Source organism: Choloepus didactylus, chromosome 8, assembly GCF_015220235.1.
Source record: "Choloepus didactylus isolate mChoDid1 chromosome 8, mChoDid1.pri, whole genome shotgun sequence".
Taxonomy (NCBI): Eukaryota; Metazoa; Chordata; class Mammalia; order Pilosa; family Megalonychidae; genus Choloepus; species Choloepus didactylus.
Window position 1 is genome coordinate 61,102,006 of NC_051314.1, and position 17,905 is coordinate 61,119,910.

The window sequence follows — 17,905 nt, forward strand, 5'->3', positions numbered from 1 at the left end:
TGACAGGGTTTCTCAGATTGTGTGATGGCTAACTGTGTGGCTGGCTGGCTAGTCCACTAGGTTGTGGATGCCTCAAAAAGTTCAGGAATGATGCCATGCTTCACTAGTACCCGAGTGCCTTATACAGATTTTGGCACACAAAGAGTCCTCAGCAAATGTTTATTGAGTGAATGAAGGTGTGTCTTGGTTTCCTAGGGCTGCGGTAACAAAGTACCACAAACTAGGTGGCTTGAAAGAGCAGAAACTTATTGTCTCACAGTTATGGAGTCCAGAAGTCTGAATCAAGGTGTCGGTGAGCCCTTGCTTCCTCTGAAATCTGCAAGAAAGAATCTGTCCCATGCCTCTCCCAGCTTGTAGCTGCAGCTTGCCAACTATCTATGGTGTTCTTTGCCTTAGTTGTCACATGGTGTTTTCCCTTCTGTCTGTCCATCTTTGTCCAGATTTCTTCTTCTTAAGAGGACATAAGCCATTGGATTAAGGGCCTACCCTACTCTACCATGACCTGAGTTTTTAATTTGCCTAGTTCCATCTGTTCCCTTATTTGGAAATAGGGTCACATTATGAGGTAATGGGGATTAGAACCTTGACATATGTTCTTGGGGGACATAATTCAATCTGTAACAGTGAGTCACAGAAATGTACAAACCATTACCACTTCAAGGGTTGGATATGTGAAGGACCGACCATCCATATTGGAGGAAAAGGGACCCTCCCTGGAGTAACTAAAAGCCTTTTTCTTCTTAACATAACCTTGGGTAGCTCCTACTGTAGATAATTCCAAATACTGCTCCTTAAGACCAAGAATGTCCACACTAGAAGGAAATCTTTTTCAGTAGTTGTACAGGATGACAGGCCTGAGATCTGACAGTTCACTTCAGGGGAAATACTACAGCAGGCTAATTACTGTCATAATGTGTTTAGATACAATATAAAACACTCATTAAATGCTTTACAATTAATCTGCAATTAATTTAAATACTTATGTAGTTGTGCTGTACAGAATTAAATGCTGCATTATAAATATAAATGATGAATAATAAGCTGGAGCTGACTATCTGGGTTCTGGAATCCTCTAATGGACAATAGGCCTTTTGATTTTCTCGTTTCAATTGGAACTCATTTAGGAGTGTTTAAATATGCTTCGAAAAGAGAACAATAACATCCCATTATTCCAAATAACGATTTTAAAAAAATCATGGTGAAAGACTGAGAGGAATTCAGATCTGTTCTAGTATTCCATCTTGCTATGTTCTCTGGTTAATAAGAGGAAAATATTTCTATTTACCCACTTTTCACTTAATAAATGTTAACCAAACATCAATTATGTGTAAGGCAATGTTTTCCAGATGAGAAAGATGGTAGAGTAACTTACCCTAAGTGAAATGGACTGAAACTTATTAAAAGTATTTCTGATGTCTTATTTACTCATTCAAAATAATGTCTTCCCAAAGACAATTCTTAATGATTTTTATATTCATATGGCACCTTCTTCTTTACAATATCTCATTTAGTTTTCACAGTAACCCTTAATGATATTCAGGACTATTATGAATCAAAATTAGCAACTGGAAAAGTGAAACCTGCAGAAGTAAAGTAATTATGCAAGATGATACGACTGGCAAGTTGTCGAGTCAGGACTAGGACCTAGCTCTGGATCTAGTTCTTTTCCCATTTTGCATTTAAACAGTAGGTCAGGTTGGTGCAGCTAAACATGGCTTGAGAACTCAACTCTGAAGAAGACGTGTTGTCAAGAGACTTTCTCAAGTATGCTCTCCTTTTATATTTATGGGGGGCCATAAAGAAATTGAAGAATTGAGACTGTGATCTTTGATACCCATCCCTTCCCTCCAACTAAATGTCTTTAGAACTGACAAAACTTCCCCATTCACAGACTCCAGTCAAGGAAGGATGAAGTTATGTGCTGGGCACTGGTGCTCAGTGGGAGGCCCCTGATGCTGTGTCTACAAGCTTTAAACAACCATTCATCAAAAATGCACTAGTGATGGAATACTACACGGCAGTAAGAAGGAACGATGTTGTGAAACATATGACAACATGGATGAACCTTGAAGACATAATGCTGAGCGAAATAAGACAGGCACAAAAAGACAAATATTATATGCTACCACTAATGTGAACTTTGAAAAATGTAAAACGAATGGTTTATAATATAGAATGTAGGGGAACTAGCGATAGAGAGCAATTAAGGAAGGGGGAACAATAATCCAAGAAGAACAGATAAGCTATCATGGGTAAATTTAATGTTCTGGGAATGCCCAGGAATGACTATGGTCTGTTAATTTCTGATGGTTATGGTAGGACCAAGTTCACAGAAATGTTGCTATATAAGGTTACTTTCTTGGGGTAGAGTAAGAAAACGTTGGAAGTAAAGTAGTTATCTTAGGTTAGTTGCCTTTTTCTTACTCCCTTGTTATGGTTTCTTTGAAATGTTCTTTTATCGCATGGTTTTTTTTTTATTTTTTTTTATTTTTCATACAGCTGATTTAGAAAAAAAAAAGTTTAAAAAAAAAAACCAGGACAAAAATATGCAGAGCTCCCTTGAGGAGCTGGTGGAGAATGCAGGGGTATTGGCCTGCCCTATCTCGATGGTTTCTAACATGACCACAGACATAGGGGACTGGTGGTTTGATGGATTGAGCCCTCTACCACGGCATTTGCCCTGGGGAAGACTGTTGCTGCAAAGGAGAGGCTAGGCCTCCCTATAATTGTGCCTAAGAGCCTCCTCCCGAATGCCTCTTTGTTGCTCAGATGTGGCCCTCTCTCTCTAGCTAAGCCAACTTGAAAGGTGAAATCACTGCCCTCCCCACTACGTGGGATCAGACACCCAGGGGAGTGAATCTCCCTGGCAACGTGGAATATGACTTCCGGGGAGGAATGTAGACCCAGCATCGTGGGATGGCGAACATCTTCTTGACCAAAAGGGGGATGTGAAAGGAAATGAAATAAGCTTCAGTGGCAGAGAGATTCCAAAAGGAGCCAAGAGGTCACTCTGGTGGGCACTCTTACGCACACTTTAGACAACCCTTTTTAGGTTCTAATGAATTGGGGTAGCTGGTGGTGGATACCTGACACTATCAAACTACAACCCAGAACCCATGAGTCTTGAAGACAACTGTATAAAAATGTGGATTATGAGGGGGGACAGTGGGATTGGCGGGGGGGGGCATAGGGATCACATTCCCGTTTGTCTAGTTTGTGGATGGATGAGTGGAAAGGTGGGGGAAGGAAACAAACAAACAGACAGACAAGAGCGCCCAGTGTTCTTTTTTTACTTTAGTTGCTCCTTTTCACTTTAATTATTATTCTGGTTATTTTTGTGTGTGTGGTAATGAGGATGTAGGGGATTGATTTTGGTAATGAATGTGCAATTACGTAATGGTACTGTGAACAATCAAATGTACGATTTGTTTTGTATGACTGCATGGTATGTGAATATATCTCAATAAAATGAATAATTGAAAAAAATGCACTGGATTCTAATTCATTGGATGCTTCTTAAAGCTCAACTGGCTCTTTAGAATCAGACACAAAAATCAATAACACATGCCCTTGAAGACATAAAAGCCAAAACACTTTTATCCTTGCCAAGTGAAGACTTTACTGAAGTGTTCCTTGGAGTGAGATTGATATTAGCATTCTGAAGTGAGCTGCTCATAATGTAAATAGATGCACCTTCTGGTTGCAGAAGATCCCACCCATTTCTGTCCCTCTGCCCTCTCCTCATTCTGTTTTATGGCTCAATGGGTTCCAACAAATGCTGTCAGCTTACAGGGCCAGAGGACCTGGTGTGTTAGTGCCTTTTGGTGAGTCAATATCTGAGTTGATGGGCCTCTTGCAAACTCCAAAGAGTCATGAAGAAATGAAAAAATTCCCAAAGGGAAAATAATGTAGTATAGCAGGAAGCGATGAAATTTAGCACCAGAAAAACTGGCTCGCCTCTTGTCCTTGCTTAACTTCTCTGTGTCTCAATTTTATTATCTATATAATGGGGAAAATATGAATAACTCCCCTTGCTCCTAAGGTCACAGAGAGGAGGCCTGTGAAAGGGCTTTGTAAACTTGCCAACAGAATTGCTTTTTGCTTTTCTTTTGAAGAGCTTTACAGTTTCATGATTCAAATAATGTGTTGTTAGGGATCTGCCCCTAACATTGAAATCCAAAAATTGTATATAAAAAATGAATAAAAATAAAAATAGAAAAGAAGTGGGTTAAGAGCACTACAAAGGACTTTTGTTTTTAAAATGCTGGAGTTTGAAAACATGTCTGCCAATTGTTTTAAGTGAATTTTTATGGTTTGGTTGTTGAAAAAATCAGATAGCTTTCAAAATCTTGTTTGAGTTCTTATATTAGAATTCATGAAGAATTATTGTAATTCTATGTGCTTATGTTACATGAGTATTTTATAATACTCTATAATATTTGAGGGCTAATTAAATTGATATATAGAATCTGAGCTTAAATAATTGGCAAAATAAGGAACTAAGACATTTTGAATAATCTAAAGCTAAAAATCTTACCTATTTTTCAGGCTTGAACTTATCCTATGCTATCATAAAATAGCACCTGGTGGCAGCATGTGATATTCCAGCCCAGCTCTCATAGACTATTTTCTGACTTTTTTTTTTTAAATAAACTTTTTAATTTTAGAACAGTTTTAGATTTACAGAATAATTGCAAAGATAGTACAGCATGTTCCCCTAACTCCACATCCAGTTCCCCTATTATTAACATCATACATTAGTATAGTACATTTGCCACAAATAATGAACCACTGTCAATACATGGTTATTAACTAAAATCCATAATTTATGCAGGTTTCCTTAATTTTGACTTAATGTCCTTTTTCTGCTTCAGGATCCCATCTAGGATATCACACTACATTTAGTCATCTTGTCGCTTTTGGCTCCTCTTGGTTGTGACAGTTTCTCACACTTTCCTTTTTTGATGACCTTGAGAGTTTTGAGGAGTACTGGGGTTTTGTACGATGTCCCTCAATTGGGATTTGTCTGATGTTTTTCCAAGATGAGACTGGGCTTTTGCCTTTTATAGACATTTTAATATCTTGACTTTGGAGATATACCAGTAGAGAGGCAGATTCTTCTCCGGCCTAAGGAAAAGTCTTTTGGTATAAAGCAGCATGGTCCAAAATGAGGGACATCTTGAAACTGAGAAAGTGCTACAAACACACAAAAAATCTTCCAGCAGAGTCTGTTACCCAATAGGCTTAACTAATCCCGGCTTGCAGTTTCTTTCCGAAGCTTTTTAATACAGTCTCCTGGAAAAGGTTTTCTGTGGGGAAAAGGTTTACAATTTTTAATGGAATTTAATGGAAAACAGTACTCATTTTACAGGAATCCCTTACAGGTAATGTTTCTGAACTGCATCTGGTATCCGAAATCCTCATATTGTCCTGGGCATAAGTATATGAATAATAAGAACATGAGATTTATGTGCTAAAAAATCTCTTGCAACTCTACTGCTGACAAACATTCCTCTGCCAATAGAAGAAGAATCAAAATAACAGCATCTTTCCCACACCAAACACCAGAGATTCCATTAAAAGATCAAGTGGTAAACTAGTAGCTAGACCTAGGTCATGCTGGGACAGGCTGGTACTACAATTTAGGACATCCAAGCTTTATTTGAATCTAAAATACTAGAGGAATCCTGAAATAATCCACTCTAGAATTAACTGCCTCACTCCATTGTCTACAAAGGCTACACTGTTGGTAGAAAGGAAAACAAGTTTCCAACCATATAAAAAACGTATAAGCTTTATGTGATACTCATGCATCTGTGCTATTGGCAGTCTGGTCTTTACAGTTGGCCAAAATGCCCCAATGTATGTGTGAATGCTTAGTTACTCAATCCCTTTATAATCCCATTATTATTGTTACAATGATTCTGCTCCCTGCAGGTATAACAAGAACAGCTCATATTTATTTTAGAGGCTATCATGTGGGTTACGTATTTTATCTCATTTAATCTTGTCTATTGTAGATACTCACTGTATTCCTCTTTCGTAAATGAGGAAACTGAGGTTTAGGGGAGTTAAGTAATTTGCCTAAGGACACACAGATATAGCCTGCATTTGATCTGAAGGCAGAGTCTTTCAGCTCCTCATCTCTGGGTTAACATTTATGTTAACAGGTTTATTTCAAAATGCCTTCTAGGAGAGCAAGGGCCATGACTTTTCTTTTCTCAATAGGTGGACTCTCACAATTAATTTCTATCCATATGGCACATGGTTATCAGTGTCAAGGTAGAGTTCAAACTTTCCCATCCAAATTTACTTGCAACAGTAAGATAAGGGAAAGACAACTATTCAGCAGCCCATACCTAGAAGGAGAGCTAGTGTGGCTTAAATCTCCAGCTAGAGGATTTCTGGCCATTCTGAGTTGGAAAAGGTATATAAATCCTCTATAAGCCAGACTGAAGTATCTGATGTGAATTCAGCTGTAAAGAACTGAGAAGGGTCTTAATACCCTGGGAGAGAACCCCTCATTTGTAGAGGAAACCAAACTAAAACAAACAAATCAAAACAAAGACAATGGGAAGGTCAAATGCAACTACCTGGATCCAGATTGTCTGGGTTACATTAAAAGCCTTGTGACCAGCTAGTATTTCCATCTTCCCAAGAGGGCCTGTCCCACCCTCACAAAAAGCTTAATGTCCATCATGCATTGCAAAGCAGAGTTACAACTCTTTCTCTTGAATCTGTTTGATTCCCAAGCTACATTCTGCATTCTAGTGCATGTGTGTGTGTAGTACAGACACCCACACACATGCTCACACACACACACATAAACACATGGCAATCATGTGCCTAAATGTGAACTCCACATCAGACACCATCCACTCACTACCCCCTCCCCCCAAACACATGCACCACATCACATATGCTCAACAAAGTCAATGTTTAGTGGATCCAAGTTGACACAGCTGAAATGGCCTCTTTATTTTTCCCAAAAGTTTTTAAATACATCAAGACAAAGTAAAGTTGGAGCTGCCTATTTTGACCTCCTAGCTTCCTTAATACGAGAAGCAGTATCTTCAAATCCAACAGTACTGTTTCCTCCAGGAAATGTTTTCTTCATAGCCATGGCAAAATCAAACATCACATTTTCTCAAGTTCCAGCAAACACTTACTTTCCTCATTAATGACTCAAAACTGTTGGAAGCCAAAGCCTGAAAAAGTCCTTCAGCACTAACTGAATATTTTACAAGAAAGAAGTTGCAAAAGGATATACATTTCTGTTAACAGTATTTCTGAGTATTTTTCCCAATACTCAGAGTTCCCAACCAAACATGAATAAATTAGGTACAGCGTCGATAAAAGTAAAAGGAGTAATCTGTAAAGAATATCCCAGCAAAATAAGGATCCGTTGAACAGTCTGCTAAGCCCTGAAACAATAGGAAAAAAAAGAAAGATTAATATAAGGATTTGTGTGGAGGGTGGGGGTGGGGTTTCATTTCTTTCTTACTGAAAAGAAAAAGGAAAAAAAGAAAGCTTACCGGTGCAGCTACACGGAAGTGGTATGCACTTTCAGAGAATATGGCTACAGGGAGACTCCAAATGTGCTGATATCCCTGAATAATGAATGAAAGAGAGATCCATTTTATAACATTTTACACTCAATTGGAAAGAGTATACACCAAGAAAGCATTTCTTTGACTACTGTAGGAGAGGTATCTGTGAAAACAGCTTTTGCTAGGCATAGCTAGAACAGTTTGCAGCTTCTTAAGGACACAAGGAAGAAGCTGAGCAAAGCCCTGTGACCAGGGTCAGCCAGCAAGGGCAACACTGGCATTTGACTGAAGGCATCCCTCTCTTAGGGTGGAATACAGAGAGGTCCACAACTCTAGACACGCTTCCTGCTGGAACAGAGACCCAGAGCCAAGGAACCAGGAAAACATTACCTGTGTCATCTCCTGGGAGACTTCTTGGCTTTGGGTTCCTTCAGCTTCCCTTTTACTATGGAAACATATATTTCCAAGGGTGAATTCGCACTGGAAGACTATCAATGGCTCTGTTGTACTTTGAGAGACAAAGGAAAGAAAGGACAAATGGAAGAGCAGTTACCAGCTTCTATGTGGATACTTGATAAGAAAAGGGACTAATGGGAATGTAACTTGGAAATCCATTCAAACTTCACAACAGGCATTTTATTACACAAAGCTCACTGACGCCAATATGCTGGCTCGCATCTCATTATTACAGAAAGAAAGGATCTCCAATGACTACTGGAATAGCATATGCTTGTTCTAAAACTTGCTGTCATGATTTAAATCATGTCAACATCAAAACTTCTCATTTCCATAGATTTTTATAATATTTGGATATATCCCTTCTCTTTTCACTAGCAACTATATTTACATCTATTTGATGGTTCCAGGAGTTCAGATTCTGCAAACTGCTGGTTTCGGTAGATATAGTTTGAAACAGCAATGCAAACAAACAAAGGCAGGGATTTGGGGGTGAGCCCCATTAGGAATCACTAGCTTTCAAAGCTATCACAGAGTAGAAGTCCTGTGAGAAAGCCTGCTTTTCCTTGTCTGGAGGTCTGCCCATTAATAAACACAAAAAGGATGAGATCCATCTGTCTTTGAAGACAATTCTTCTGCATGCATAGGGATAAACTAAAATCTCAGTTTAGATATATGTGCTATTTTAAAATCATCCATATTAGGAAACTGGGTCTTAAACTAAAAGGTTTAATTCAGTGGCTCAAGATGATTTTTGCTGCTTCAGGGGATATACCATTTAATCTCATTTCCCTCCATCAAAAGCTAGTCATGAATGAGGAAATGCTATTTCAGATTACTCAAGGAGTGCTGGAGAATAGTACATTTAGCTTTTGTTCTGACTTGAAATATGGTGGGTTCAGAGTCAGAAACATTAGCTGCTGGAAACAAACCTTTCTAGGGTTGAATGTCACTAGGTCCTTGCAGAAGCAAAATTGATGAGAGAGGTATGCAGCATGAGTGAAACAGAGGAAGAGACAGAGAGAGCAGGGAAAATGATAGGGAAGGAATAGCAGAGGTGGGGAAGCAGAAAGAAACAAGGAAAGAAAAGGACAGAGGAAAGGGAAAGAGGAAGAGAATGAAGAGGAAAAGAGACAAAATGGGGAAGAGAGAAGAAAAGAGACAAAAATCAAGAGATACAAAATAAATTCATCTGTCTTCCTAGTGGGTAGTTCCCTGCATAATTTTTGAATGAAGTGAGTCAAAGGTATTAATGTAGTTAAAAGATCTGATAATAATAGATTAAATTAGGGTTTTGTGATTTTGGTGGAAAGGCAGTCATAATAAAAGCTACCATTTATTAAGTGCCTACCATGTGCCAGAGACGGCAATGTCTTTACATACCTTGTTTCATTTGGGGGGCAAGAGAGTGATGGTTAAAAGGATGGGCTGAGTTTGAAGCCCAACTCCACCAATTAATACCTGGGAAATTTGGAACAAGTGTTTAGATTTTTCTAAACCCAAGTGCCCCTACATGAAAAGGAAACTAGAATAGAAACAGTAACCACAGAGGGTTGTTCTGAGGATTATTAACCCAGAATTAAAATGTACAGTGTCTGGCATATTGTCTGTGCTCAACAAACAGTAGCTATTAATTTTCCTATCGTTAACAATAATTCTCACAGCAGCTCTACATATTATGGTATAATGGCATACTCATTTTACAGAAGAAATGGTAGTCCCAAGAGATCACACAATTAGTGACAGAGACAGAATTTGAACACTAGTCTGCCCAATTCCAAGCTCTGGCTCCTTTTTACTTGCAAAAAGGTTGGTATCTACATTAGCACAGTTAGCAGGATCTCACCAAAACATGAAGCCCTCCATCCGGGCCATGCCATCATTCTGGCTCCCACCCCTACTCAAAGACGACAGCTAAGGGCAGTTTGTAGCTCATGAGGATCAAACCCAAGGTCACTCCCACTTCCTAGGTCTGTACAGCCTATGAGCCTTTCCATTTCACTGCAGGGAGCCTGAATGTGCCCTGATCAAATTGTGAAGAATGTTTATTAAAATGTATTTATTTACTTATTAAAATATTAAAATTGTTAATAATGAAAACGGAATTTTTTTTTATCACCATGCACTTACTTGATTTCCAGAGAGAATTTTACATTGTTGGGTGTATACTTATTAACAGGAATATTGTAATTGTAATTTCCAGTTCTAAATAGGGAAAAATAAAACCATAAATCAAAATATGCAGGAAAGGCTTCAAAAGACTTTTTGCCACTCATTACATATTACATAAATTGTTAAATATTGTATAGCAAATAATAAATACAGAAAAGTACATTTAACTTGGTATAGTATGTTTTTTTGAAACATACTTGTCAAATTTTACAAAGGGATCTCTTTCAGGGCTTAATATAAAATCAGCCACAAAGATTTATGTATTTTTAGAGCACACAGAGTAAATGACAGAAAGTCAAAACCCAGACCAAATGCACAAAACTAAACACACAGGAAATAACTTCAGTTCCCCTTAAAAAGATAAAGATTTCAGAAAACAAATGAGGTAAAGACGTCAAGCTAACAATCCTCCCGGAAAGGAGGAATGGGAATAATAAATGCCAGCTTTTCTACCATGTATCATTCCCTTTTAAGCAACATTAGCAGAAAGTATCATGCACTTTCAGAATTTGAATTAACTAAATTATTTTCCTAATTACTCTCTAGTAATGGTGAATTAATGGAGAATATGCCTATGTGTATTTCCCTTCCCTGTAAGAGAAATATTTAGGAAAAAGTAAGAGTTCCTTTGATTCATATTGTAATGGAAAACTCCAGCAAAAATGTTCTTCTTATGACCTGGCTGTCCCTTCGAATTATATGGAGAAAACAACTTAAAAGCAGATAAATGGGGAAAGAGGCCATCATCTAAAATGATTCACTTTAATGAATACTAAAGTAGGTTGTAAGAAAGGTGAAAGCAAAAATGAAGGAAATAGAAATATCTGGATTGGGATCAGGAAAGCTTTGTTTGACTGGGGGAAGCTTAGGTGAATGGAATTTAATTCCAAAGGTGTTCCTCCCAGAATCTGCCCACTTCACAGCAACCGAATTCAGTAGGTAGTATCTTCATTTAAGATGAAGAAACGGATATGCAGGGAGAATAAGCATATTGCTGAAGTTCTAGAATTTGAAACTGAATCATCTGACTTCTCTTCATTATGTCACCCTGCATTCTAATTAATGTTCTGTCTTGGATGCTTACAAGATGGGTGACTTCAGGCAAACTTTCAACCCCTCTGTGGTAGTTTGGAGCTATGTACCCTAGAAAAACATGTTCTTAAACTTAATCCATTTCTGTGGGTGTGAACTCTTGTAAATAGGACCTTTGAATGAGGTTACCTCAGATAAGGTGTGCCCCAGAGTGGGTCTTAATCCTATTACTGAAGGTCTTTTAGGAAAGGTCATAGAGAGAGAAAAAAGCCACAGACGGAGCAATCAGAAGCTGAAAGTCAAGGGATCCTGTAGGAGCTGGGAGAGGCCAGGAGAGGCTGTCAAGTGTACTGCCATGTGACAGAGGCATCAAGGACCAAGGATCACCGGCAGCCAGCCCCAGAACACCAGTCCTGGAGAAGAAAGCATCGCCTTGATGATGCCTTGATTTGAACTTCTCCTAGCCTCAAAACCGTGAACCAATAAATTTCCATTTGCTTTAGCAACAAGGAAACAAAAACACCCACTGAATCTCAGGTTCCTTTATAGCAAAATGGGGGTCAATAATATCAACTTCATAGAAAATTCATGAGATAATGAGTGTAGAGGTCATAAACAATTCATAAAACACCATACAGGTCATTTTTATAACTCAGGACCATCAACTTGAAGCCTAAAGCCACTTCTCAGATTGAAAAAGAAATAAGGGTGAGAAGCCATAGATAGGAATTGTGATACTAGTTCAAATTACAGAGCCTATCACCTTGCCTTTAATCAGCAGGCACTCCATAACTATTCATCAAAATTTTTAAAACTCCTCATTCTTAATACCTGCAGCTTTTATATTGTGCTTGCTGAAGCTATTTGCACTCTCTGCTTCTACATGTATCATTACCTCGATAAAGTTTGTACACCATATGCTGGAGATGGATGTTGCTGATAACATTTGCAATACCTGGATTTCTCCTGCCTAACTGAAAAAGCTAATGCAAATGATTTTTTTCAGTAATTGAAATAATGATATCCCTTATTATTAAAATATACAAATGTTATCTCATTCATAACTTGGAGCCATCAGTAACAATGTCTTTCCTGTCTATAAAATTAACTAACAGCTCTGTGCCTATGTGCCCTCAGAGAATCAACCACAGAGCTGCCCCTTTGGTTTTTTTGCTTTGGACTTATCTATTAAACCAGGTGACAGAATTGTTGGAGCCGTTATTCCCAGACATTTGCTAATAGCAGCCATTCTATGGTCTCCTTGTCTCACCATGTAGCCATGTGTTTTCACTTAAGAAGCAAAATAAGCACACATTGATTTCACCCATAGCTTTAGCTTTTAAAAACTTCATCATTCCTGTTTCAAAAACTCAGACCCCTGGGTAAATTTCAGAAAGAATGGGGACACAATGAAGAGGCTTACCTACCCACATTGGTTTCTACTGCAATACCGACGATCTATTTTTTGCTGGATTTCCATAATCTGAATAGAACTGATGGTTGTATCAATCCCTGAATTGAGAAGAAACAGAGAAAAGGAAATAAATCCCTCTGCACTGGGGTGGGGAGGGCACAGTAAACTCTTTTGGGTATTACATCAGTCCCCAAATTGCAAAATGTGAAATAAGGGTTTCCCAGATAAATGGATTCCATTTGCATTCAAAATGGGAAAAAGAGAACATTAATAAAAATTAATAAAAATTCAGGCCCAATAAACAGCCTCATAATATCCCAAAGCATTTCTGGACCACAAAAGTCCTACTAAATTGAAATTTATTGAAAAGGAAGGGTGCAGCATGAAATGCAATCTGACAAATAAAGAAAGCTTTAAAAAATCAGAAAACAAACTGAAAATATATAATCATAAGAGAAGAGGAGGGCAGTGAGTTAAAATAATTACTAAAAACTATGGCACTCAACCACAACTTGTCCAGTAGTGAGGGACCGTTTCTAACGCCTCAGTTTTGGTTAGGCTGGTGTTGATTATAAAACATAACCCCATTGGCCTTTGTCCTAGTTCCTCACCCCAGAGATGCTTTTACAACTCGTTGTCACTCTGCCTGGCCCCTCACACTGAACCCCAAAATGGGGCCACTTATGCATAAACTTACAGTCACTCCCCCAGTCAGGGCTGGTTAGCGCATCTCTTGCCGGCAACGCTTTGCTTATACCTTCTGAGAAAGAAAGAAGTCTGTCAGTGTTTAAGGTTTGCTCTGGATGGGAAGAAACCAAGTGTAAGGCTTTAGTTTTCTCTGCCTTACAGACCTAGATTATTCTCACCCTTCTCTAAGAAGCCATCCCAGATCAGATTTCTCAGGCTCAAAGCTGCCTCCCCTCTCCTGCTTTAGCATTTATTAACGAAACCATCTACGTGGTGATCAATCAATGCTATTTCTGTCACTGTATTGGAGTTCATATTATTTCTTTGTTATTACTTATCTTTTCACATAGTTTTGCCCTTTCTCAGCAACTCCAAAATAGGTTCCCTCTATTAACTTTTGTTGAATCCCCTGCAACTCCTGGTGTAATATCTGACTTGTATTATGGAGGCCATGTTTTACTTTGAGAAATGACAAACTAATAGTGGTTGTATTTCTTATCTAGTTTGTGAATTAGTAATGTAGCTAATCTAAATCAAGACTACAGTGTACTTTTCCAGGCACCTAGTGTTACTATTTTAGGGTTATACATGCTAAGATGAAAGAAAGGAAGGAAGGAAGGAAGGAAGGAAGGAAGGAAGGAAGCATGGAAGGATGGAAGGCATCATCCGGGAATCCTTGTTTGAGTGTCTCCAGTGATGGGTCTTCCCTGACTCCTGAGGCAGCCCATTGCCTGACTGGGCAGCTCTGAACACCAGCTTTTTTCTTTTATTGAGCCTCATTTACCTTCCTGCCAATCCCCTGCTGATCTGGTTCTATCTCTTGGGTAAATATAACAGGCCCTAAAAGCAACTCCTCTGCCCAACCCAAGCCCTGCTCATTTGAGGCTACTAAGAGGCAGGGAGATGCTTACTAGCCATATTTCTTTTACATAGTGAGGGCAAAGGCCATTAAAAATAAAGCATTTAGAAAGCAGGAAAGAAAAAGAAACAATAACACAGATGTCTGGAATCTGACTTCTAAACTATTCCTAGAATTCCAAGGGAAGAGCAAAGAGGCAGAATTGTTCCATTTAAAACTCCCTTTAAAATTGAATCCAGGAACCACCAGGGCCTAGTGTCGAGTATATATCGGTCTCCATTGGTTTCCACCCCTGCCTTCTTGTGTGGCTGCACTGCTGTTTGATGAACCCTGTTAAAGTAGAGAATCTGGTTCAAGGACAGTGGAGAAAGGTAGCAAAAACTAAGAAAAATAGGAGCAAACCTTTTTTTTTTATGGTAAAATAATGAAATATTAATCATTTTCATACAAATAGTTTGGAATTTCTAAAGATAAGCAAAATTTATAAAATAAATTGCATATAAATGCCTTACTGTTTAATAATCTGAATATGAAATGTTGGAGAACATTCTAGGATGTATATATTCTTTCACTGAAGGGTAATAATGATAACTACAGATACTATTCATTGAACATTTACTATTTATTGAATATTGTTCTGAGTGTCTTACAACAAACCTATGAGGGAGATTAGCCTCATTTTACAGATAGTAAACTGAGGTACCAAGGGGTCATTCTGTGAGTAAGGAATAGAAGAGGGATTCCAATCCAGTCTGAGTCCATAACTTGGCTCTTCTAGAAATGTATAAAATGCGATACACACACACACACACACACACACACACACACACAATGTGAGTTTAAAGCCTAAGGTGAGGACTGGGCTACAGTCAGCTGAGAGGGTGATCAAACCGTCTGGTATCAGGCTAGAACAGGCTTGGAAGACAGGAAGTGACTGAGCCCACTATACTCACCAAAAAGGTGTTTTTAAAGCAATCTTGAAAAGGTAGGTGTTCAGTTGATTGTTGTTAAGGGTATGGAAAAGATACATATATTTTTAAGTTAATTGGGAAAGCAATCATTTAGGTGTGCTGTTAAATAAACTTTAATCTCTTTTTTTTCAGATTTTTTTTAGAGGAGAAGTAGGTTCACAAAAAAAAAAAAAAAAGGCATAAAATACAGAGTTCCCACATAACCATGCTCTTGTTAACACCTTGCATTAGTGTGGTATATTTGTTACAATTTATGAAGGAACATTGTTTATAATTGTACAATTAACTATAGCAAATCTTAATCTTAATTTTCGGATTTAGATCTATGTTCAAGTTTCTCTGTTGAATTTCAGGATAAAACTAAAAGCCACAGTGCACATTACTTGGGGACAATCACTCCTAAGTATCTCTGTCCCGGTGAAAGGGCTTGTTTACTTGTTTGCTCACCTGGCTGTGGGCTCCTTGAGTACCACGTTTGTTCACTGTTGTATCCCCAGAAAAATGCAGTGCCTGCTAACAGCAGGTGCTCAGTAAATATACGTGGAAGGAAGAGAGGAATAGAAAGAGAAAGTAAGGGAAGAAGGAAGGCCAGTTATATAACCTCTAGAAAAAAATGTTTCCTCTTACATGTTTGCAGGGAAAATTCCCAGGGAATGAGTGCAGAAGGATGCTGGGAATGAACATGGGAAGCTGGGTTCCTTCACTTCTAATGCAAATGGGAATGATACAAAAGTTGAAGACAGGCAAGTTCTTTGAGCCTCCTGCCCAACATGATGCTTTCCACTAAGAAGAGTCAGATTTTGATTTATGAGGATTTTCTAGATAATGGAATATTTCTGTCCCTTTATATATAAATATGTGTACTACCCAAAAGACCCCCAGATTTCTTGGATTCCAGCTATTCCAATAATAATTTTCACTATGCTTCGTGCTGTTACTTTTGTTTATGATTGCTTCCACGCAAGGCTGTACATTTACAGCACAAATGAGGCATGAAGAAAAGGGAAACCAGCACTTCATCTTTCTGTTTTCTTGCCCCACCTTTTGTTCTACCTTCCTACTGGATTTGCAAGAAAAGGGTTTATTATAAATTCCAGCAATAGAACCTCAGATTTGCCTCCCTACCACAGAACCATGTTTTCAGGTTCCTGGAGTCATAGAATCCTAAAATAGGACTGAGTATCTGATTGGATAAAGCATTTTTTAACAGGCATAAAAAGGTGAGGTTGAAGAGAGATAATTAATCTTAAAGATTAGAATTTTTTTCAAAAGCAGTATTGGAAACAACAATGTTTAAATCTCCTATAAAACACCTCCAATTTGTCACTGCTCTAAAGCAAGACTATTCCATTTTGAAACACTGGTTATTGGAAAACCATAAATACACCTATAGTCTTACAAAGGTAGCATTTTACAAATACCTTCCAGCAATATTCACTCTAAATAACAGTATAACAATATTCACTAAGATTCCCAGTGGTTTTCACTGCAAAGTTGAAGATACAGTTCACAATTGGGGGGTGGTAACCTCCCAGTAAACTAAATTAGAAGCTTCTGGTAAGGAGACATTTGAGATGGTATCCAGCCAAAGCACGTACTGTCATAGCAGAAGGTATACATGCAAAACTGTGTTCGTGGCTGAGTTCCAATTCAACATCTTGACTGCCTTTCTCTTCCCTTGATTGAACCACATTCATGCAAAGAAGACAGCAAGGAGCCACACCAGTCAATGATTGAGTCCTTTAATATAGGGGACCATTTTCTTTTAGTCAATTGCTCTTCTCAGAGTTCTGATCTTCAAAATAAAATGAGCATGAATCCAGATGGCTTTTTGTTTTGTGACTTTTTTTGAGTCTTCGCCAAGTCTTTTACAATCTGTAGAATTCCATAACTTTCTTCTCAAGAGCTTTTTACTTTTTAATATTTAACTCTGCTGTCTACTTGTTTCCATGGATTAAAATCTAATCTATAACCTTCAGTTCATTTCTCAGAGTAGACATTCAATATCCCAAAATACCCAGTTTCTAATTCCTGATTATCTTATTTACCCCCACCTTTTATAGTGGAGGAAAGAAATAATCTTTCTGAAAGAAAATCAACTTAGGTCCAAAAGAAGAAAAACGACTTAAACTCAGCATATTTTAAACATGCTGATTTCCTTTCACCTATTTTACTTGGAGGGTCACTCCTCAGGGAGGAGGCTCATAAATGTGTTTTGGGGCTTGATAAACTGTTAGATATTACTCTGCATCCCACTGAGAGTTTTCTAAGTATTTTTTTTTAACACTTACATTTCTTTCTTATTTTTACTTCTTATTTTTAAATTGGTCTTTAATGCCTCAGAAACATCTGTTGAAAAGGAATAGTTGCCTGCTTTCTCCTCTTTGGGATTTAGAATCCTTGTGGTATATGAGGCCTTGGACAGAAAGGAAGAATGGACCAACACAGAAGGGAAGTGCCTCTCCTCAGACCTCCAGAAATATCCCACACTGGGGTTATCTCAATGGCTGGAGGCCAACCTAGGGGCTGAAGGGGCTTTCTAGAACCATGAAGTAAAAACTTTCTGCATCTTCTAGCATTGATCCCAGGTATATTCACCCACTATGCCCAAATAAGTGGAGGTAGGATAGCGGAGTAGAAAGAACCCAGAATAGGGAAACAGGAGACCCAGAGTTCAATTCCAATGTTTCTAACTCACCACAGGACCTTAAACAAGTTCCTGAGCCTCTGTTTCATCAACTGTAAAATGGGTAAGTTGTTGTAA

At 38.3% G+C, this 17,905-nt stretch overlaps 1 protein-coding gene across 3 annotated transcripts in view; it reads right to left on the reverse strand.

The window, feature by feature from the left end:
• Positions 1 to 6,890: 6,890 nt before the first annotated feature.
• The window catches only part of MYRFL (myelin regulatory factor like), a 117,534-nt gene continuing 106,519 nt past the window's right edge, over positions 6,891 to 17,905 (reverse strand). For 2 of the 3 annotated variants that reach the window (XM_037848077.1, XM_037848076.1), the window contains 6 exons: positions 13,322 to 13,384; positions 12,638 to 12,722; positions 10,137 to 10,211; positions 7,941 to 8,058; positions 7,536 to 7,610; positions 6,891 to 7,424 (listed from right to left, as the gene is read on the reverse strand). In XM_037848077.1, coding sequence (XP_037704005.1) covers positions 7,338 to 7,424; positions 7,536 to 7,610; positions 7,941 to 8,058; positions 10,137 to 10,211; positions 12,638 to 12,722; positions 13,322 to 13,384 — 503 coding nt within the window. In that variant the 3' untranslated portion in view covers positions 6,891 to 7,337. Of the gene's footprint in view, positions 7,425 to 7,535; positions 7,611 to 7,940; positions 8,059 to 10,136; positions 10,212 to 12,633; positions 12,723 to 13,321; positions 13,385 to 17,905 lie in introns of those variants that run through there. The other variant, XM_037848078.1, reaches the window with a different exon arrangement.